The 22366-nt window shown below is 47.9% G+C and overlaps 1 protein-coding gene across 2 annotated transcripts in view; it reads left to right on the forward strand.

Annotated features, from left to right (window-relative positions):
* Nucleotides 1-22366, forward strand: part of LOC141154115 (Krueppel-like factor 5) — a 274806-nt gene that overhangs the window by 191036 nt on the left and 61404 nt on the right. For both annotated transcript variants that reach the window (XM_073639586.1, XM_073639587.1), the window contains exon 3: nucleotides 14398-14457. In XM_073639586.1, coding sequence (XP_073495687.1) covers nucleotides 14398-14457 — 60 coding nt within the window. The remainder of the gene's footprint in view (nucleotides 1-14397; nucleotides 14458-22366) is intronic.

The raw sequence follows: 22366 nt of genomic DNA on the forward strand, positions 1-22366 counted from the left end.
TACAATGCCTGGGCATGCTCCTGATGAGGCGGAGTATTGTGTGTGGCCTCCACGTGCCTGTATGACCTCCCTACAACGCCTGGGCATGCTCCTGATGAGGCTCAGTATTGTGTGTGGCCTCCACGTGCCTGTATGACCTCCCTAAAATGCCTGGGCATGCTCCTGATGAGGCTGAGTATTGTGTGTGGCCTCCACGTGCCTGTATGACCTCCCTACAATGCCTGGGCATGCTCCTGATGAGGCTGAGTATTGTGTGTGGCCTCCACGTGCCTGTATGACCTCCCTACAATGCCTGGCCATGCTCCTGATGGGGCTCAGTATTGTGTGTGCGGCCTCCACGTGCCTGTATGACCTCCCTACAATGCCTGGGCATGCTCCTGATGAGGCTCAGTATTGTGTGTGGCCTCCACGTGGCTGTATGACCTCCCTACAACGCCTGGGCATGCTCCTGATGAGGCTCAGTATTGTGTGTGGCCTCCACGTGCCTGTATGACCTCTCTACAATGCCTGGGCATGCTCCTGATGAGGCTCAGTATTGTGTGTGGCCTCCACGTGCCTGTATGACCTCCCTACAATGCCTGGGCATGCTCCTGATGAGGCTCAGTATTGTGTGTGGCCTCCACGTGCCTGTATGACCTCCCTACAACGCCTGGACATGCTACTGATGAGGCTGAGTATTGTGTGTGGCCTCCACATGCCTGTATGACCTCCCTACAATGCCTGGGCATGCTCCTGATGAGGTTGAGTATTGTGTGTGGCCTCCACGTGCCTGTATGACCTCCCTACAATGCCTGGGCATGCTCCTGATGAGGCTGAGTATTGTGTGTGGCCTCCACGTGCCTGTATGACCTCCCTACAACGCCTGGCCATGCTCCTGATGAGGCTGAGTATTGTGTGTGGCCTCCACGTGCCTGTATGACCTCTCTACAGCGCCTGGGCATGCTCCTGATGAGACTGAGTATTGTGTGTGACCTCCAAGTGCCTGTATGACCTCCCTACAACGCCTGGGCATGCTCCTGATGAGGCTGAGTATTGTGTGTGGCCTCCACTTGCCAGTATGACCTCCCTACAACGCCCGGGCATGCTCCTGATGAGGCTGAGTATTGTGTGTGGCCTCCACGTGCCTGTATGACCTCCCTACAACGCCTGGGCATGCTCCTGATGAGGCTCAGTATTGTGTGTGGCCTCCACGTGCCTGTATGACCTCCCTACAACGCCTGGGCATGCTCCTGATGAGGCTCAGTATTGTGTGTGGCCTCCACGTGGCTGTATGACCTCCCTACAATGCCTGGGCATGCTGCTGATGTGGCTGAGTATTGTGTGTGACCTCCAAGTGCCTGTATGACCTCCCTACAACGCCCGGGCATGCTCCTGATGAGGCTCAGTATTGTGTGTGGCCTCCACGTGCCTGTATGACCTCCCTACAACGCCTGGGCATGCTCCTGATGAGGCTCAGTATTGTGTGTGGCCTCCACGTGCCTGTATGACCTCCCTACAACGCCTGGGCATGCTCCTGATGAGGCTGAGTATTGTGTGTGGCCTCCATGTGCCTGTATGACCTCCCTACAATGCCTGGGCATGCTCCTGATGAGGCTGAGTATTGTGTGTGGCCTCCACGTGCCTGTATTACCTCCCTACAACGCCTGGGCATGCTCCTGATGAGGCTGAGTATTGTGTGTGGCCTCCACGTGCCTGTATGACCTCCCTACAACGCCTGGGCATGCTCCTGATGAGGCTGAGTATTGTGTGTGGCCTCCACGTGCCTGTATGACCTCCCTACAACGCCTGGGCATGCTCCTGATGAGGCTGAGTATTGTGTGTGGCCTCCATGTGCCTGTATGACCTCCCTACAACGCCTGGGCATGCTCCTGATGAGGCTGAGTATTGTGTGTTGCCTCCATGTGCCTGTATGACCTCCCTACAGTGCCTGGACATGCTCCTGATGAGGTTGCGAACGGTCTCCTTTGGGATCTCCTCCCAGACCTGGACTAAAGCATCCGCCAACTCCTGGACAGTCTGTGGTGCAACGGGACGTTGGTGGATGGAGTGAGACATGATGTCCCAGATGTGCTCAATCGGATTCAGGTCTGGGGAACAGGCGGCCAGTCCATAGGTTCAATGCCTTCATCTTGCAGGAACTGCTGACACACTCCAGCCACATGAGGTCTGGCATTGTCCTGCATTAGGAGAAACCCAGGGCCAACCGCACCACCATATGGTCTCACAAGGGGTCTGAGGATCTCATCTCGGTACCTAATGGCAGTCAGGCTACCTCTGGCAAGCACATGGAGGGTTGTGCGGCCCTCCAAAGAAATGCCACCCCACACCATTACTGACCCACTGCCAAACTGGTCATGCTGAAGGATGTTGCAGGCAGCAGATCGCTCTCCACAGCATCTCCAGACTCTGTCACGTCTGTCACATGTGCTCAGTGTGAACCTGCTTTCATCTGTGAAGAGCACAGGGCGCCAGTTGCGACTTTGCCAATCCTGGTGTTCTGTGGCAAATGCCAAGCGTCCTGCACGATGTTGGGCTGTGAGCACAACCCCCCTCTGTGGAAGTCGGGCCCTCATACCACCCTCATGGAGTCGTTTCTTACCGTTTATGCAGACACATGCACTTTTTTGGCCTGCTGGAGGTCATTTTGCAGGGCTCTGGCAGTGCTCCTCCTGTTCCTCCTTGCACAAAGGAGGAGGTAACGGTCCTGCTGCTGGGTTGTTGCCCTCCTATGGCCCCCTTCACATCTCCTGGTATCTGCTCCATGCTCTGGACACTGTGCTGACAGACACAGCTACCCTTCTTGCCACAGCTCGCACTGATGTGCCATCCTGGATGAACTGCACTATCTGAGCAACTTCTGTGGGTTGTACTGTGGACACCGCCTCATGCTACTGTACCTCTAGGGGTGAGAGCAATGGCAAAATGAAAAACTGATCAAAACAACAGCCAAAAAGGATGAGAACAGAGAAACGGTCTGTGGTCACCACCTGCAGAACTGCTCCTTTATAGGGGGTATCTTGCTAATTGCCTATCATTTCTACCAGTTGTCTGTTCCATTTGCACAACATCAGGAGAAATTGATTCAAAATCAGTGTTGCTTCATAACTGGACAAGTAGATTTCATAAAAGTGTTATTGACTTGGAGTTACATTGTGTTGTTTAAGTGTTCTCTTTATTTTTTTGAGCAGTGTATATATATATATATATATATATATATATATATATATATACAGTACAGACCAAAAGTTTGGACACACCATCTCATTTAAAGATTTTTCAGCATTTTCATGACTTTGAAAATTGTACATTCACACTGAAGGCATCAAAACTATTAATTAACACATGTGGAATTATATACTTAACAAAAAAGTGTGAAATAACTGAAAATATGTCTTATATTCTAGGTTCTTCAAAGTAGCCACCTTTTGCTTTGATGACTGCTTTGCACACTCTTGGCATTCTCTTGATGAGCTTCAAGAGGTAGTCACCGGAAATGGTCTTCCAACAATCTTGAAGGAGTTCCCAGAGATGCTTTAGCACTTGTTGGCCCTTTTGCCTTCACTCTGCGGTCCAGCTCACCCCAAACCATCTCGATTGGGTTCAGGTCTGGTGACTGTGGAGGCCAGGTCATCTGGCGTAGCACCCCATCACTATCCTTCTTGGTCAAATAGCTCTTACACAGCCTGGAGGTGTGTTTAGGGTCATTGTCCTGTTGAAAAATAAATGATGGTCCAACTAAACGCAAACCGGATGGAATAGCATGCCGCTGCAAGATGCTGTGGTAGCCCTGCTGGTTCAGTATGCCTTCAATTTTGAATAAATCCCCAACAGTGTCACCAGCAAAGCCCCCCCACACCATCACACCTCCTCCTCCATGCTTCACGGTGGGAACCAGGCATGTAGAGTCCATCCGTTCACCTTTTCTGTGTCGCACAAAGACACGGTGGTTGGAACCAAAGATCTCAAATTTGGACTCATCAGACCAAAGCACAGATTTCCACTGGTCTAATGTCCAATCCTTGTGTTCTTTAGCCCAAACAAGTCTCTTCTGCTTGTTGCCTGTCCTTTTAAGTGGTTTCCTAGCAGCTATTTTACCATGAAGGCCTGCTACACAAAGTCTCCTCTTAATAGTTGTTGAAGAGATGTGTCTGCTGCTAGAACTCTGTGTGGCATTGACCTGGTCTCTAATCTGAGCTGCTGTTAACCTGCGATTTCTGAGACTGGTGACTCGGATAAACTTATCCTCAGAAGCAGAGGTGACTCTTGGTCTTCCTTTCCTGGGGCGGTCCTCATGTGAGCCAGTTTCTTTGTAGCGCTTGATGGTTTTTGCAACTGCACTTGGGGACACTTTCAAAGTTTGCCCAATTTTTCGGACTGACTGACCTTCATTTCTTAAAGTAATGATGGCCACTCGTTTTTCTTTACTTAGCTGCTTTTTTCTTGCCATAATTCACATTCTAACAGTCTATTCAGTAGGACTATCAGCTGTGTGTCCACCTGACTTCTGCACAACACAACTGATGGTCTCAACCCCATTTATAAGGCAAGAAATCCCACTTATTAAACCTGACAGGGCACACCTGTGAAGTGAAAACCATTTCTGGTGACTACCTCTTGAATCTCCTCAAGAGAATGTCAAGAGTGTGCAAAGCAGTCATCAAAGCAAAAGGTGGCTACTTTGAAGAACCTAGAATATAAGACATATTTTTAGTTGTTTCACACTTTTTTGTTAAGTATATAATTCCACATGTGTTAATTGATGGTTTTGATGTCTTCAGTGTGAATGTACAATTTTCAAAGTCATGAAAATACAGAAAAATCTTTAAATGAGAAGGTGTGTCCAAACTTTTTGTCTGTACTGTATATATATATATATATATATATATATTTATATCTTTCTGAACTAACAGTCCTTCTGAGGACTAATCCAGCTGCATATATTCAGTGGTGAAAGCAGGAGTTAGGCAGTCAGGCAGTATATGTGGCAGACTGCAGTGCATATAGTGCAAGACTGTTCATATAGTGCATATAGTGCAGTGCATATAGTGCTGCTGAGTCAGGGAGAGATTTGCTTGTTTATGATTAGTATAGGTATTCCACAACATATATATATATATATATATATATCCATCTGAACTAACAGTCCTTCTGTGGACTAATCCAGCTGCATATAATCAGTGTTAGGCAGGCAGTGTATGTGGCAGACTGCAGTGCATACAGCGCAAGAGGGTCCATTGAACGTCCTGTCTGCTGCTGCTGTAATAATTACAGATATTTGTAGACATAGACCCAGATATCAGGGGCCAGGGCAATTTTTTTTTTATCTTAATCCTGGTTATTTGCTTAAAAAGCAATCAAGGGTACACCATTTTTCTGCTCCATTTGCTTTTTCTCACTGCAGAATAAAGCCATATCTGTTCCATATTTCAGTGCTAAAAATTCTGAAATTTGAACCGAACGTGGAAAATATTGGCCTCCTTTTCTATTCTGTTGCAGTGTCAGTCAAGCTATTCACACTAGGTCTCTGTGCAGAATAATATTAGTAAATTACAGGCCTGCGATTTAAAATTACCTATAAGAGTGTTGCAAAATAAGCCATTTCTTCCATTTTCATTTCGTTGCAGTGTGTCGGTCAAGCTAGTCACATTAAGTGTCTGTGAAGAATAGTATTAGTAAATTACAGGCCTGCTGTTTAAAACCGTGGTTCTCTGTCAGACATATCACCTATAAGTGTTCCAAAATCAGCGATTTCTTCCATTTTCATTTCGTTGCAGTGTGTCGGTCAAGCTATTCACACTAGGAGTCTGTGAAGAATAGTATTAGTAAATTACAGGCCTGCTAATAAAACCATGTTTCTCTGTCAGACATATCACCTATAAGAGTGTTCCAAAATAAGCCATTTCTTCCATTTGCATTTTGTTGCAGTGTGGCAATCAAGCTATTCACACTAGATCTCTATGTAGAATAATATTAGTAAATTACAGGCCTGCTATTTAAAATTGTGGTTCTCTGTCATACATATCACATATAACTGCGTTCCAAAATCAGCCATTTCTTGTGAACACGGAAAATATTGTCCTCCATTTAAAATGGGCAAGGTGCGTGGCAAGGGACGAGGAAGTGGCCTCTCGCCCGGCCAGCTTCAAGCGAGTCAAGAGGAGAACGTGTGTAGCGATGCCCAAATATTTGAGCACGGTCACACGAAGGCAACGGTGGGAAAGTGCAATTACTGTTGCAAGAGGTGGATGATGAGACACAATTGCCAGAAAGTCAGGAGGAGGACCAGGGTGCGGAAGTGGAAGATGAGGTGGTGGATAATATAGTAACTGACCCAATTTGGCAGGGGGACATACAGAGCGAGGACAGCAGCAAACAGGAGGAGGGAGGCATAGCACCACAACAGGCAGGAAGAAGCAGTGTTGTGGCCGCAGACACAAGGTGGGAAAGCGTTCCTCGTAATGCCAACATGACGAAAGTTGCCAGTACAACTGTTGGGTCTTCCTGAGTCAGGTTCTTTTTTTAAAGACTCTGCAGATAACCCCAAAAAGGCCATTTGCACCACCTGCCAGGCCAGCATCAGCAGCGGTAGCAAAACTAGCAGCCTGACCACCACAAGCATGATCAGGCACCTGGAAGCAAAGCACCCGACTAAGTGGGCCGAACCCCAGGGTCCAGAAATAGTGTCTGTGACACCATTGCTTCTTCCGCTGTTGTGCGTGAACACCAATCCCCTGTCCATGGTGCATGCAAGGATGCCTTCCGCCCTGCATGTATCGTTGCACACTCTCAACTAGCACCATCAGCAAGCATGTCCTTGTCCCAGCACAGTGTTCAGTTGTTCCTACCCTAGTCCTTGGAATGCAAGCGCAAATACGCAGCCAACGCCCCACAGGCCACACTACTAAATTCACACATTTCACAAATGCTTGCGCTTGAAATGTTGCCTTTTTTAGGCTCGTGGACACGGAATCTTTCCGCAACCTGATGGCGGCGGCCTTTCCTCGGTACTCGGTCCCCAGCCACCACTATTTCTCCCAGTGTGCTGTCCATGCATTACACGAGCACGTGTCCCACAACATTAGGCGTGCCCTCAACAACGCAGTTACTGGGAAAGTCCACCTAACCACGGACACATGGACAAATGCTTGTGGGCAGGGACGGTACATCTCGCTGATGGCACACTGGGTTAATATAGTGGAAGCCGGGACCCAGTCGGACCTTGGGACAGAACACGTCCTCCCAACACCGAGGATTGCTGGCCCTGGGTCAATCAGGGTTGCCCCCACATCCTACACCTCCTCCCCTTCAGCCTTCATCTCTGAAATGACCACATAAGTCGCAAGCTGGAAGCACTACAGCACTGCCTTGGCCAAGCAGCAACAGGCTGTGCTGAAGCTGATATGCTTAGGTGACAAACCGCACAATGCTGAAGAGTTGTGGACAGCTCTGAAAGAGCAGGCAGATCTGTGGCTGACACCGCTAACCCTACAGCCAGGCATGGTCGTGTGTGACAATAGCTGGAACCTGGTGGTGGATCTGAGGCAAGGCGAGCTCACACATGTACTATGCCTGGCCCATGTGCTTAACCTCGTGGTTCAGCAGTTTCTGAAAACCTACCCGCTGCACTTGCAGTGTTTCAGCAGCGTTTGCAGTGTCCAGCTCACCGACTGAGCTGTGATGTCCCCACGCGTTGGAACTCTACATTGCAGATGTTGGGAAATATTTGTGAGCAGAAGAGGGCAGTTGTTGACTACCAGCATCAACAAGGCCGTCGGTATTAAATTCAGACTCCACACATAAAATATCAGGAGTGGACATGGATGTCAGACATATGTACCATCGTCCAAAACTTTGAGGACTCCACCAAGATGAGCGGCGATGATGACGCCATAATTAGCGTCACCATCCCGCTTCTGTCTTCTGAAATGCTCTCTGCTCACAATTAAAGAGGATGCATTGCAGGCAGAGCACGATGAGATGGAGCAAGAAACCATACAGGGTGATTCCACACAGCCCAACTTAGTCTCATCCCAAAGTGGATTGGGTGACAATGAAGAACAGGAGGATTAGCAACAGGAGCTAGTTTCCTGCGCTATAGATGGTACTACCTGCACAACTGTTATATCGTTGGTTCAGTTTGGATGGCCTGAGGACAGCAAGGAGGAGGAAGAGGAGCAGGAGTAGGATGAGGGGGAGAGCATGGTCAGTCATCCTCTTGGTGAGGACACGGAAGTCTTGCCTGTTTGCAGTCTGGCACACATGGCTGAGTTATGCTGCGTTTCCCATAGACTTACATTGGGCTCGTTACTCGGACCGACCACTCGAGCAATCCAATTTGCTCGACCCGAGCAACGAGTACCGCGAGCATTTTAGTGCTCGCTCATCACTAGTCAATCGTGATACCTCAACCTGGTAAGCCAAGCTTCAAAGAGTGGCCAAATGGTTATTGTAGCCAGGCTGGATATTTCTTGTTAACTATATGGAGCTCAGTGAGTTGGAGAAACAAAGTGTTTAAAATGCAAGGTGCTTTCTCCTAATTTAGTCTACGGTTCAGTCATGGACCAGCTTTTTTAATATTATAATCTAAGCCATCCTGTAAATATGACCAGGCATGTAAAAAATGGGTTACAGAATAGGAATGTATTTACATGTGGGGGTCAGGCTGTGCTGATTGTGATCCATAATTCTTTTCTCCTTCCCTCAAGGAAACAGAAGAGTAACTTTAGACAAACATTTAGGCACTTCGGATATTTTCCCTTTTTATTTCATAACTGTTTTACATATTTGTGTGTAGTTTTATTTTTATCTCTTTTGTAAACATTGTACTTTTCATACTAAAGCTTAAAACTTTAATAAATTCGATCCTTGTATGCTCTAAAGAATCCATAGCTTTTCAGAGAGTGTGGGACCTTTTCGATTGTCGGACAGTAGCACATTTTTGATGAGCAGTGACAGTGTGTTGTGGAGCTGGGGTGTGTTGACTGTGTCAGGGTGTGATTCATAATATCTTTATAGTCTGTAACAGAAGTTGAGTACTGGATTGAGTTACAGTAGATAAATTAACTCTTGGAGAAGCATCCCACATCACATGCTGATGACAGGAGGCTATTCAGGTCTACCATGAGTGGGAGATAGGACATCTTCACTAAATAGGCTAAATAACTCCAGATCTGTTGCAGTCTCTGAAGCATCTGTCTGAAATATTTGGGGTATAGTTCATGGAAGTAAGTGGGGATATATTAAGCACAAAGCAATTTAAGAGAGATTTCTGTTAAAGAAACTCAACTATTTCCCTAGAAAGGGTATGAAAACAATGAAACCAGCTCCAAGTGGAAAGTGAAATAACAAAATTGGCCTCCCATTTTTTTTTAAACAATGAATATGGAAAAGAGATAATACCACTGTCTAAAGGATGGTTATGCTTTTGAGCTTTCACCAATGGCCTCTTTATGGGACCAGGTGGCGAAACCTCTGTGCTGGGATGCAAGGAGGTAGACAGTCAGGCGGGCACGGCTGATAGACAGTCAGGCGGGCACGGCTGATAGACAAGCAGGTGGGCACGGCTGACAGACTGACTAGTGGGCACGGCTGATAGACAGGCAGGCGGGCACGGCTGACAGACTGACTGGCTGGCACTGGAACCTGAGGGCTGAGGAGAGTGTTAGCACACAAACAACAACCTTGCACAGGCACCTCAATTTTGGAGGAGGTTCTTTTAATAGGAGTGGTCCACCGTCCATTGGCCGCAGACTCTTTAGGATGGCGCGCGCGGCCCTAAGCACGGTGCCCGGGAAGCTGAGCGTGATGCATGCAACAGCAGCAGGGGAACTGGAGGACGCCGGACCGGGACCGCAGTGGTGAGGGGAACGGCATCTCTGCCAACACTACAGAACCCCCCCCGTTACGCCCCCTCTTCTTTAAGCCCGCAAGAAATTTTTCTAGAAGACTAGGGGCATGAATGTTCTCCCTGGGCTCCCAAGACCTCTCCTCAGGACCAAACCCCTTCCAATCCACAAGAAAGAAAGTCTTTCCTCTTACCCTCTTGATGGCCAAAATGTTTTCTATCTCAAAGACGTCCTCAGCGGCGACGGGAGCAGGAGTGATACCTGAATTGTCAGAAAAAGAATTAAGGACAACCAGTTTGAGGAGAGACACGTGAAAGGAGTTGGGGATCCATAAGGAGGCCGGGAGTCTCAGCTTGTAAGCCACTGGATTTGTTTGGTTCAGAATCTCGAACGGACCTATGAACCGCGGACCCAACTTGTAAGAAGGTATCTTGAGACGGACATATTTGGAGGAAAGCCAGACCTTGTCTCCCAGACGGAATTGAGGTGGATCCAGACGTCTCTTATCAGCATGCTTCTGCATCCACTCGGAGGACTGAAGAAGCGCAGATCTAGTGTCTTCCCAAATCGTAGAAAATTCACTTACGAGAGCCTCTGCGGCAGGATTGTCCACTGAGGAGGAGACGGGAAACAGAATCTGGGGGTGTCAATCGTAGACCACAAAAAATGGAGACTTAGCAGAAGACTCACTCACATGGTTGTTATAGTAAAACTCGGCCCATGGCAGGAGCTCAACCCAATTGCTATGATGAGCGTTGACAAAGTGCCGAAGAAAACTGGTAAGGATCTGATTGATACGTTCCACTTGACCATTGGACTGAGGATGATAGGCCGAGAAAAATCCAAAGAGACATCCAGCAGCTTGCACGTAGCTCTCTAAAAGCGAGAAGTGAACTGAACTCCTTGGTCTGAGATAATGTGGAGGGGTAATGATGTGACGGATGAAGTCCTTAGCCAGCAAAGGTGCAGATGGAAAACCAGGCCGAGGGATGAAGTGAGCCATCTTGGAGAAGCGGCCGGCGACCACCGAAATGACAGTACAACCAGCTGATGCAGGAAGATCCATGATGAAATCCATTGCAATATGTTGCCATGGAGCGGAAGGTATGGGAATAGGAAGGAAACGACCGGCTGGAAGGTGTCTAGGTATTTTGTTGCGGGCACAAGAGGAACAAGCCGCAACAAAATCTACAACATCCTTGCGCAGGGTGGGCCACCAATAATGCCGGGTAATGAGCAGAAGCGTCTTCCTTTGGCAGGCATGGCTAGCCAGTTTGGATGAATGGCCCCAGAGTAAGACCCTCTTCCGATCCTGAGCTGCTACAAAGGTCTTACCAGGAAGTAGATGAGACATGTCAAATGGTGCAACAGTCATAATTCTGAAGGGGTCAATGATGTGTAGAGGCTCCTCCTCTAGGTTGGAAGACAAAAAAGAGCGGGATAGAGCGTCGGCTTTAATGTTCTTGTCTGCCGGGCAGTAATGGAGAGTGAAGCAGAATCGAGCAAAGAACAAAGACCATCTGGCATGATGCGGGTTTAGTCTTTGGGCGGTCTACAAATAAGCGAGGTTTTTATGGTCAGTGTAGATGACCACCGGGTGCAGAGCCCCCTCAAGCAATTAGCCACTCCTCCAGTGCTAATTTGATGGCCAGCAGTTCTCGATCTCCTACGGAGTAATTGCACTTGGACGGAGAGAAGAGTTTGGAAAAGAAGCCGCAGGTCACCATTCGCCCAGATGAGGTTTTCTGGGTAAGCACTGCTCCGGATCCGGAGGAAGAGGCATCAACCTCCAGGAACAACTGTTTATTGCAATCCAGACGGTGTAACACAGGAGCGGAGGAGAAGGCTTGTTTAAGAGAGATAAAGGCATTCTCTGCCTCGGAAGACCACTCCCTGGGATTTGCTCCCTTACGGGTAAGAGCGGAGATGGGAGCTGTCCGGGAGGAGAAATGAGGAACGAAGAGATGGTAATAGTTTGCGAATCCCAGAAACCGCTGAATTGCCTTCAAGCCCTCCAGTTGGGGCCACTTTAAGACCGCAGACACCTTCTCGGGATCCATCCGCAGTCCGGTCTCAGAGATGATACACCCCAGAAACGTCAGGGAGGTCTGTTCAAAGAGGCATTTCTCGAACTTAGCATACAGACAATTCTTCCGGAGCCTCAGCAGGACCTGACGAACATCCCTCCGGTGAGAGGGCTGATCAGGGGAGAACACCAAGATATCATCCAGGCACAACACCACGCAGGAATACAGGAGATCTCGAAAGATATCATTTACTAACTCCTGAAAGACGGCTGGAGAATTACAGAGACCGAAGGGCATCACGCGGTACTCGTAGTGACCATCCCGAGTGTTGAAAGCCATCTCCCTGGCGAATCCAGACCAGATTGTACGCCCCACGCAGGTCGAGCTTGATGAAGACTTTTGCGCCTTTTAGACAGTCAAACAGCTCTGTGATGAGAGGCAGGGGGTACTTATTCTTGATGGTAATCTCGTTTAGGCCCCTATAGTCGATACAAGGACGAAGAGAGCCGTCTTTCTTTTTGACGAAGAAGAATCTTGTTCCAGCCGGAGAGGTGGATTTCTGGATAAATCCTCTAGCAAGATTTTCTTCAATGTATTCATACATGGCACGGATCTCGGCCAGCGACAAGGGGTAGATTCGCCAAGGGAGGAAGGTATGACACGACTGGCTAGCTCATCCTTGATCCGTCCGGAAAGGCCCTCCCAAAAGGTGGATCACCAGGGCCTCATTGTTCCAGGCAAGTTCAGATGTGAGGGTTCGGAAACGCACGGCATACTGGCCCACAGAGAGTCTCCCTTGGCGGAGTCGGAGAAGAGAGGAGGCAGTAGAAAGTTTTCATCCAGGCTCATCGAACACCTTCCGGAAAGCCACGAGGAAAGCCTGGAGATTGAACACCAGAGGATCCCCTCTCTCCCACAGAGGGTTAAGCCATGCCAATGCTTCTCTGGTGAGGTGAGACATGATGAATGCCAGCTTGGCTCGGTCGGAGGTGAACTGGTGTGCCAGGAGTTCAAAGTGCAGCGTGCACCAATTTATAAAGCCCCTACATAGGGGCGAATCACCACCATAACGTGGAGGAGCACAGCGCCACTAGGTTGAGGTGCCACCTGAGCGGGTGCTGCTCGGTTAGAGGCGGACACAGTCGGAGTGGACAGCACGTCCAGGTGGGAGTTGACTGTCCGCAGGTAGGACAGGATAGTATCCTGTTGGGCTCTCTGGATTCCATGGCCTGTGCAAACTGTTACGGGACCAGGTGATGGAACCTCTGTGCGGGGATGCAAGGAGGGACCAGAGGGGCATAACTAAGTGCCAACTCGGACCGACCTTGGCCACAATGCGGCTTAATCGACTCCGTGAACCAAGGAGGGACTGGGCAGGTGAACCAGGTGCCACTCTGGGACCGACCTTGGGTGAGAGCAGGCGACTCCCACGGGTCAGGTGGCTGCAGCTGACAGGTACAGTGAAAGAGTACGGCAGGTAGCCTGACGGGTGATCCGGGTAGGCAAGTAGGCGGGCTCGGCAGGTAGCCAGACAAGTGATCTGGATAGACAAGCAGGCGGCACAGCAGGTGACCAGACAGGTGATCCGGGTAGGCAAGCCGGCGGGCATGGCAGGTAGACAGGCTGGCGGGCACGGCTGATAGATAGGCAGGCGGGCACGGCTGATAGATAGGCAGTCGGGCACGGCTAACAGACTGACTGGCTGGCACTGGAACCTGAGGGCTCAGGAGAGTGTTAGCACACAAACAACAACCTTGCACAGGCACCTCCATTTTGGAGGAGGCGCTTTATATAGGAGTGGTCCACCGGCCATTGGCCGGGGACTCTTTAGGACGGTGTGCGCGGCCCCTTTAAGAGGGAGGGAGCGCGCCCTAAGCACAGCGCCCGGGAAGCTGCACTCGATGCGTGCAACAGAACCAGGGGAGCTGGAGGACGCCGAACCGCAGCAGGAGGCAGAGACGCCGACGCCACAGCATCCACTCTGGAACACTAGATTAGCAAAGAAGCTCAATATACAGTGGGTGAAGGGTGGGATTATAGTTGGAACTGGAATTAGAGACAGATGGAGATGGAGAGAGTGTAACGCATTAGGTGATGGTAATTTTAAATCTGGCGGTAATGGACGAGTGGCCCTCAAAGGCCCTTGTAAAGTGTAAGTTTCAGTTTTTTGGATCCCTCTCCACCTATATGATTATTTAGAAGTTTTTGAAGACTGTAAATAGCAACAACCAGTTTGAATATTTAGAGAACTACCAACACAAATAGGCTTCTGCATATGGTTACTTGATGATATACTACACTGGGTATTACCTTTCATCATAGCTTTAGTATTCCTGTCCCATGGTCTAACTCTAGCATCTATTGTATGTGCACTGGGATATTTTAGATGAACAGCACTAGCAATTGCATTGCAATGTAATATCTTGAAATATTGTATACTGTAATAACATCTTTTGTAACAGTATTGAGTTTTATTTTTATTGTTTTCAAACTTAATATTGACTTGTATTGTGGTTTTTATTTAGGTTGCATGAAGGTGTACACCAAGAGCTCACATCTCAAGGCACATCAGAGAACACACACAGGTAAATACAATGTAGCATAACTCAAGATCAATTTACCTTCAGTTTCTAAACCACAGTTAATCCTGTATTTCCTGATTTTAGTAATAGTGAAAAAATTAATTTTTCATGAGTAGAGATGAGCGGATGGCTGGTTTACCGATTTTTTTCCCTGGGAAATTTGATTAGCGGAGAAGTTATTCTCTGTGAATTTAATGTCCATTATTATGCTCCGGGTTCTCTCAGACCTCAGAGCACAAAAAATGTAATATGTTAAAAAAAATAAATAAATCCTTATACTCACCTTACTGCTCATCTCTCCAGCCCTTTCGCTACTCACTGCCACCCATTTGGTCTTCACTGCATCTTCTGATCCGCCACCACTCACACTGGAATTCCCAGCCCTCTCATGCTCAGCCGGGACTTCCAGTCTTCATACGGCCCAGGAGGGTTCTGCTCAAGTGCGTGGAAGATAATAACGTCACGATGTACGCCATGACCTTCCACGAGCATGTACAAAACTGTCAATGAGTAAAAAGGGTTTCACCAGCTCACCTGAGCAAGACCGTCCTGAAGCGCGGATGCGAGGAACTGCTCGCAATGATTCAACAAGGTATAAAAGGAAGGAGGGTTCCAGCTTCATAAATAGTCCAAAATTCTTTTATTGTAGAATTTTTTTTTTTTAAATCAGATTCCACAGTCATGTTCTATGGCCAGGACAATGCATTTTGAAGGCGGGACTTGCGTTCTTTGTCAAGACTCAAAGTTTGACAAAGAACGCAAGTCCCACCTTTGAAACGCGTTGTCCTGGCAATAGAATCTGATGGAATCTGATTTTACATTTTTTTTTCTACAATAAAAGAATTATGTACAAAACTGTCCCAGGCCTCATGAAAACTTGAAATCTTGGCTCAGTGCAACAGGCCTGGGGATTCCAGTGCAAGCGGCTGTGGGAAAGAAAATTTGGTGAGGACCAGACAGGTTGCGGTAAGGAGTAGAGAGGCCAGAGAGGTGCGCAGTGAAGTGAATATAAGGATTTTTTTCTATTTTTTTTAACCTTTTTATGCCCATTTATGTTTAAAAAATGGCAGCCCCCCAGCTGCCATTTTGCTTAATCTGCACAGAAGCGAATTGCAAAATAATCCATATTTTGACAAATGAAGATTTTTGTAAAATTTGAGTACAATTCAATTCACTTGAATTTATTTGCTCATCTCTAGTCAAAAGATCTTAAATCTGTTACTTGGTTAACAATTGGTTTTAAAGTATTAAAGTGAAAAGGCATAGAGAAGTTTTGGCGCCCTATAGTGATGAGCGAAAACTAAAATGCTCGGGTACTCGTTGCTCGGGTCAAACAAATTGAAATGCTTGAGTGCTCGGTCCGAGTAACGAGCCCAATGTAAATTCATGGCAAACTCGAGCATTTTTCAGGCGGCTCCCCCCGGCGGTCTTCTGAGAGCCTAAAAATTTCCCAAATCGATGGGAACAGTGCTCAAATGACATGGGGACAGCATGGGGAAGACCCCTGGAAGCATCTCTGACTCCCAGGTCACTGCTGTTAACAACGTTGTCAGAGTATTATGCCACTTTTACGGACTCACAAAAACGAAACCAAAATGGATTTTCCTGTTAAAAATGTTAAGGAACATTCTTTCCAGAGTAATGACTTGTATATAAGGCAAAATAAATAACCAAAAAAAAAAATACTTCTCAACACGATGGGCTATGTTCACATGTAGCATTTTTGCACTTTTGCATTGCTTTCTACAGTGAAAAATACATTCACCAGTAAAAGTCATTTTAACATATCTTGCCATTTGGTGTATCAGACATCATCAGACACATCCTGTTTTATTTATGAAGGAGGGACTCTGAACGTCACAAACACTATTTTTATAGGGCCATCAGGTGGCCCTTACTATTCTTAAAGGGCCAACAGTCGGCCCTCACTATTGTTTGAGGGCCATCAGCCGGCTATGTTTTGTTGTTCTCATTATTATCGACTGTGTCTCCTATACTGTTATTGCATATGCAGTGACTGCAAGGGCTGCCAAAAATGTGGACACACCCCAATACCCCTTTGAAGAGACATAGAGGAGGACCTCAGTAAAAAAAATATTCCCATTATAAAGGAGTGGGTCTCCTATAGTGGTAATGCCCATGCAGTGACTGCAAGGGCTGCCAAAATTTAGGAAAAACCCTACTAACAATTTTAAAGACACATAGAGCTGGGCCACAGTAACGACATGTTCCTATTAGAAAGGAGAGGGTCTGCTATACAGTTATAATGTATTGTAGTGCGGCGGTGTTCACACAGTGCGATTAATAGGCAGTGACCCAAGAATGCCCAACTTAAAGTTTTTATTGTCCAAATAGCTCACACAGTGAAGGCAGCTTTATCCTCCAGATTGCAGCCACAATAGTCTGTACAAATTAATACCGTTGCCGTGGGCAATTGCACCGCAGTATCACTCCAAGGTGTGTCGAAATCTTTGCCTTCCTGCTACTCTGTGTTCATTTCACACAGGCCTCTATAGCACAGAGCTGTCAGCTCTGCAACTTACAAAACCAAAGACTGACACACCCAAACCTTTGCTGCAGGTTTTTAAGTGAAAACTGTGGACATGAGACACATGCAAGACCCGGGCTGGAGGGAGTTGACCACCCCACTGCCAAACTGTAGTCCACTCCAAGAATAAAAGCCCATGCCAGGTTTTACTAAATCTGCCTTGGTCAAATAGCTTGACCAAGTCCAAATTTACTTGTATTCTGCACTGCAACCACAGCTATTTCTGTGATTGCAATGCACTCCAGCGGGTTCAATATGCCTCTATGCGCATCCTGGGGGATACATACCATCCCTCGCACATGATCCCCCTCGCTGCCTCACATATCCCCCCCTCTGTCCAAACTTGTGGGGTTGAACAACTGTCACCATACAGGGTGCCTGTGACAGGGCATCCGCATTTCCCTGCGACTTTCTCGCTTGATATTCTACCGAAAAACTACAATTTTGTAGCGACAGGAACTATCCTCATGACCCGAGCATTCTTCTCCTTTGCATTTCTCATTCAGACCAGGGGCGAATGGTCCGTTACCAAACAAAACTGTCTCCCGAGCAGATAATAGCGTAGGGACTCCAAGGCCCATTTACTAGCCAAGCACTCCTTCTCCACTAGGCTATAATTTTTCTCTGCCGGGTTAAGTTTCCTGCTCAAGTAGGTGACCGGATGTTCATCTCCGTTTACCTTTTGCGACAGTACCTCTCCTAGGCCTACCTCTGAGGCATCCATTTGCATGATGAAGTTTTTCTTGAAGTTGGGGCTGATGAGGACCGGCTGTCCACACATTGCCAACTTCATGGATTGGAATGCTTCTTCCACCTGAGGGTTCCACTGAACTATAACCGATTTCTTCCCCTTTAAGATATCGGTCAGGTTTGTCGATCTCCCCGCAAAGTTAGGTATAAACAGGCGGTAGTACCAAAATAATGCCGAGGAACGCTCTCACCTGTTTAGTAGTCAAGGGCTCGGGGAGTTTTGAACGGCCTCAATCTAATTAATTTGGGGTTTAATAACCCCTCGGCCAATCGCGTACCCTAAGTATCGGGCTTCCTCGAGACCTATTGCTCATTTTTTTGGGTTCGCTGTTAACCCCGCGACACTGAGTGAATCCAGCACCACTTGTACCTGGGACAGATGGATATGCCATTCGGTACTGAAGATGATGATATCATCTAAATATGCTGATGCGTATTTTTGATGAGGTTCTAACACTATGTCCATCAACATCTGGAAGCTGGCCGGAGCACCATGTAATCCAAAAGGCAACACGACATAGTGAAAGAGACCCTCGGGTGTTACAAAGGCGGTCTTTTCTTTCGCCGACTCAGTCAGAGGCACCTGCCAGTAACCCTTGGTGAGATCGAGCGTGGTGAAATACTGGGCATGCCCCAGTCTCTTTATCAGCTCGTCTACTCGGTCTACCCGAAGCATTGGATAAAGGTCAAATTTCGACACCTCATTCAATTTTCGGAAGTCATTACAAAATCGTAATGATCCGCACAATGGGGCTATCCCACTCCTGGATTCCTCAATGACTCCTAACTGGAGCATTTGTTTTACCTCAGCCCGTGATGGTACGGTTTTATTCATACCCTTACCTGAGGCTCGGTAACAATATCATGTTGGATCACAGATGTATGGCCGGGCATTTCGAAGAATACGTCCGTATTCTGCTGCACTAATTTCCGCACCTCCCACCTCTGATCTTTAGTGAGAGCATCACTTATTTTTACCTCTCCTCTGGCCTCCTCCTGGGGCAGTGTCGGAGGGTCCACAGACGATACGACTGGAGTCGTCTCCGTAATCATACATTCCCGGTCTTTCCAGGCTTTAAGCAAATTGACGTGATATAACTGTTCGGGTTTCCTCTTCCTCTTGGTACACTCTATAATTTACCTCCCCCACCTTTTCCTGGAATTCATAAGGCCCTTTCCATTTGGCCAATAGCTTACTCTCTGCAGTGGGAACTAATACCAATACCCGATCCTCTTCTTTAAAGGACTTAACTCTGGCCTTTCTATTATACGCACGGCTCTGCGCTGCCTGAGCATCCAGGAGGTGCTCTTTTATTATTGGTATGACCGCCGCGATCCGGTCCTGCATACTTGTTCTATTACACTATTATGTGGGGTAGGTTCCTGTTCCCACGTCTCTTTGGCTACGTCAAGCAGACCTCTAGGATGCCTGTTGTATAGTAGCTCAAAGGATGAGAACCCCGTGGAAGCCTGTGGTACCTCACGGACAGCAAACATTAAATAGGGCAGTAACGTCCCAATCCTTCCCATCCTTGGAAACCAACTTTTTTAGCATGGACTTAAGGGTTTTATTAAACCTCTCGATTAAACTGTCAGTGTGTGGATGGTACACCGATGTGTGCAACTACTTTATTTTTAGCAGCTTGCACAGTTATTTCGTCAACTTGGACATAAAAGGGGTCCCCTTATCTGTCAGGATCTCTTTAGGAAGCCCCAGGTGACAGAACATAGCAAACAGCTCCTGGGCAATAAGTTTAGCCAAAGTGTGGCGTAGCGGAATGGCCTCTGGGTAACGGGTGGCATAATCGACGACCACAAGTATGTGTTGGCGGCCATGAGCTGACTTTACAATGGGTCCCACCAAATCCATCACAACCCATTCAAAAGGTACCTCTATAAGCGGCAGAGGTACTAATGGGCTACAGAAGCTTGCGGTGGGTGTGGTGAGCTGACATTCCGGGCTAGATTCACAATACTGCTGTACCTCAGTGTAAATCCCAGGCCAAAAGAACCACTGCAAGATGCGCTCTTGCGTATTTTTAACCCCTAGATTAGGCTTTTTTGTGAATATCCCATGCTCCTAAATATACAATTGTATGTAAATACTGAATTCTTTTAAAACCTTGTGCCAGAAAAGAGCACCGTAATATTCAGGTCCTTGGTAGTGGGAATGAGAAGATATGATGTTGCTCTATTGTTTGGGGTAGCCCTTCCGTGGTGTTCCAAGAAGTATGCCAGAATCTGACACAATAGGTGCTGTCCCTTTTCTGATTCAGTGCCCATTGTTTTGAGCCTAGGTCTGACCTTCATACATTCTGCCAGACAATAGTTTGGCAGGCCTTACAATTATTTTGGAGATATTGAAAGCTTGCGGCATTCCATTATGTTAACCCCTTCATTGTTGGTAGCTACTAACATATACATTGATTATTAGAAATAAAGGATTGCTGATGCGAAATGTAAAATGTTATATATAGCACAATATAGGTTTCTGATTGACAAATATTACATGTGACTCACCCCCTGGGCCAGTGCTGTAGTGCGGCGCGCGTGCGCTCGGGGGATACCCGGAGCCGGATCCGATGGGGGTAGTAGTCTTCGTGTGGCGGTGACCCGGTCCGCGCCCAGGGTGGTCAAACTAAGTGGCGGTTATTGGTATGATGGTATTAGTGTCCGACTACGCCACCCGTTGAATGCGGTTATGAAACCGCCGCTGCAGGGCAGACCGCTGAGGCCGGTGGTATAGGTGTGCAGCAATGTTGATATAACCCCCAACGGGAGAGGTATGGCCTCAGGGCAGCGGATGTGGATGATGTTGGGAGTGATGGTGTGGATGTCCCAGCACTAACGGTGCGACAAGGAAGCACGGAAACGCGAGGGTACAGTTCAGGGTCTTTACTGATGGTACAAGGCAAATTCCCCCGGGAGTACTGGCTAGTAGTTGGGGCCTGGTTAGTCTGCGAGTAAGCCGGAGTTCCCCTGGCCAGGTGGAGTTGTAGGCCTTCCCGTTAGTCTGTCCCCCTCCTGGCTACCCTGCTTTCAGCGGTTACAAGTAGCCCACGTCCCTGGGTATACCGTGTGGTGCTCACCCGTATGGCTGGTGACCTGGGGCCTCCTGTTAGCCTCCGCTCCGGGATGGCGGTGCTGGTCCCTTCGTTGTGACTGAGCCTCCGGGCTTTTATGGCCAGAGGACCTGGAATCACCTGCCGGATGGATTCTGCTGCTGGGTATATCTTAGTCCCCACAGCCTCGGACTCCTGTGTCCGGTTTTTGTACCTTCTCCCAGGGCGAGCTCTGCACAGCTCCAGCCCCTGGCGCTTCTCCTTGGCTCCTACAGAGCTCCTGATGTCTATCTGTCCCTGTTTCTGCGTGTCCAGACCAGACTCCGTCTCTGTCTGGAACTCCTCTCTCTAACCCTGCCTCAGCCCCAGTTTATATAGGGGAAGTTCTTCCCCTCCCAGGACTGGGCAGGAGGTGTGGCATGCTTAGGATTCCTGCCCAGGAGACCTCCCACCTGCTCACAGACGTAATACTGCTATTACTGTGGAAACCAGACCCCTGGGGTGCCACACATGAATTATAATTCGTTATTTTTTTTTTAAATGTTATATAGCATGCACAAGTGAATAAGCTATTTGTGAAGGTAATTTTGCAGTAGATGCTGAGCCACATTAAAAGTTTTTTGCATACAAGCAAAGAAAAGTTTGATTTGACTGATGAAAGCACCTACAATATTTTCATCAGAAACTGAAGTATGCAATAAAAACTGTTACAGACTAGATTTCACAGGCTTAGATAATAAGTCCCAGAAAAAAAAAAGAAAAAGCAGCACTTTGCAAATATATAGAAAAATAAAGCTTTCTTTAATCATTTATGTGACGTTTCAGTTATGAAAGCTTTTCAGGCATCATTCCCTAAAAATTGAGAGACCAGAACATATCAGATATTGAAATATGCGCATAAAGTATACAAAATCAAGTGGCTTGTATCATGGTTATTGGTAAATACTTGGAACGCACCAACTACAGGGGTAATTATGTAAATGGATGAGAATATATATGACGCGCCCCTGGGCCTTCTGTGTCGTGCGGCATCACGTGCACGGGGGCTTACCCGGAGCCGGATCAGATGGGGGTAGTAGTCTCGTGGCGGTGACCCGGTCCGTGCCCAGGGAGTCAAACTAAGTGGCCAGTCTATTAGCAGTAGATGTTGGATGACTACGCCACCCGTTGAATGCAGCTTTGGAGCTGCCGCTGCAGGGCAGACCGCTGAGGCCGGTGGAAGGATGGTGCAGCGGGGATGGTATAACCCCCAACAGGAGGGGTATGGCCTCAGGGCAGCCGACGTGGATGATGGGGGTAGCAGGAACCACTCAGAGACGATGCGTGTAGTTCAGGGTCTTTACTGGTGACAAAGATAGACCCTCCCGGAGTACTTGCTAGCGATCGGGGCCTGGTCAGTCCTTGAGCAGATGGGATCTCACCTGGCCAGGCGGAGTTGTAGGCCTTCCCAGCTAACTGTACTCTTCTGGCTACCTTGCTAGAGGCGGGTAAAAGTAGCCCACGTCCCTGAGTGTACCGTGTGGTGCTCACCCGTATGGCCGGTGACTCGGGG

The sequence above is a fragment of the Phyllobates terribilis genome, unplaced genomic scaffold (genome assembly GCF_046119375.1).
Source record: "Phyllobates terribilis strain yellow unplaced genomic scaffold, ASM4611937v1 Scaffold_7__3_contigs__length_470593459, whole genome shotgun sequence".
NCBI lineage: Eukaryota > Metazoa > Chordata > Amphibia > Anura > Dendrobatidae > Phyllobates > Phyllobates terribilis.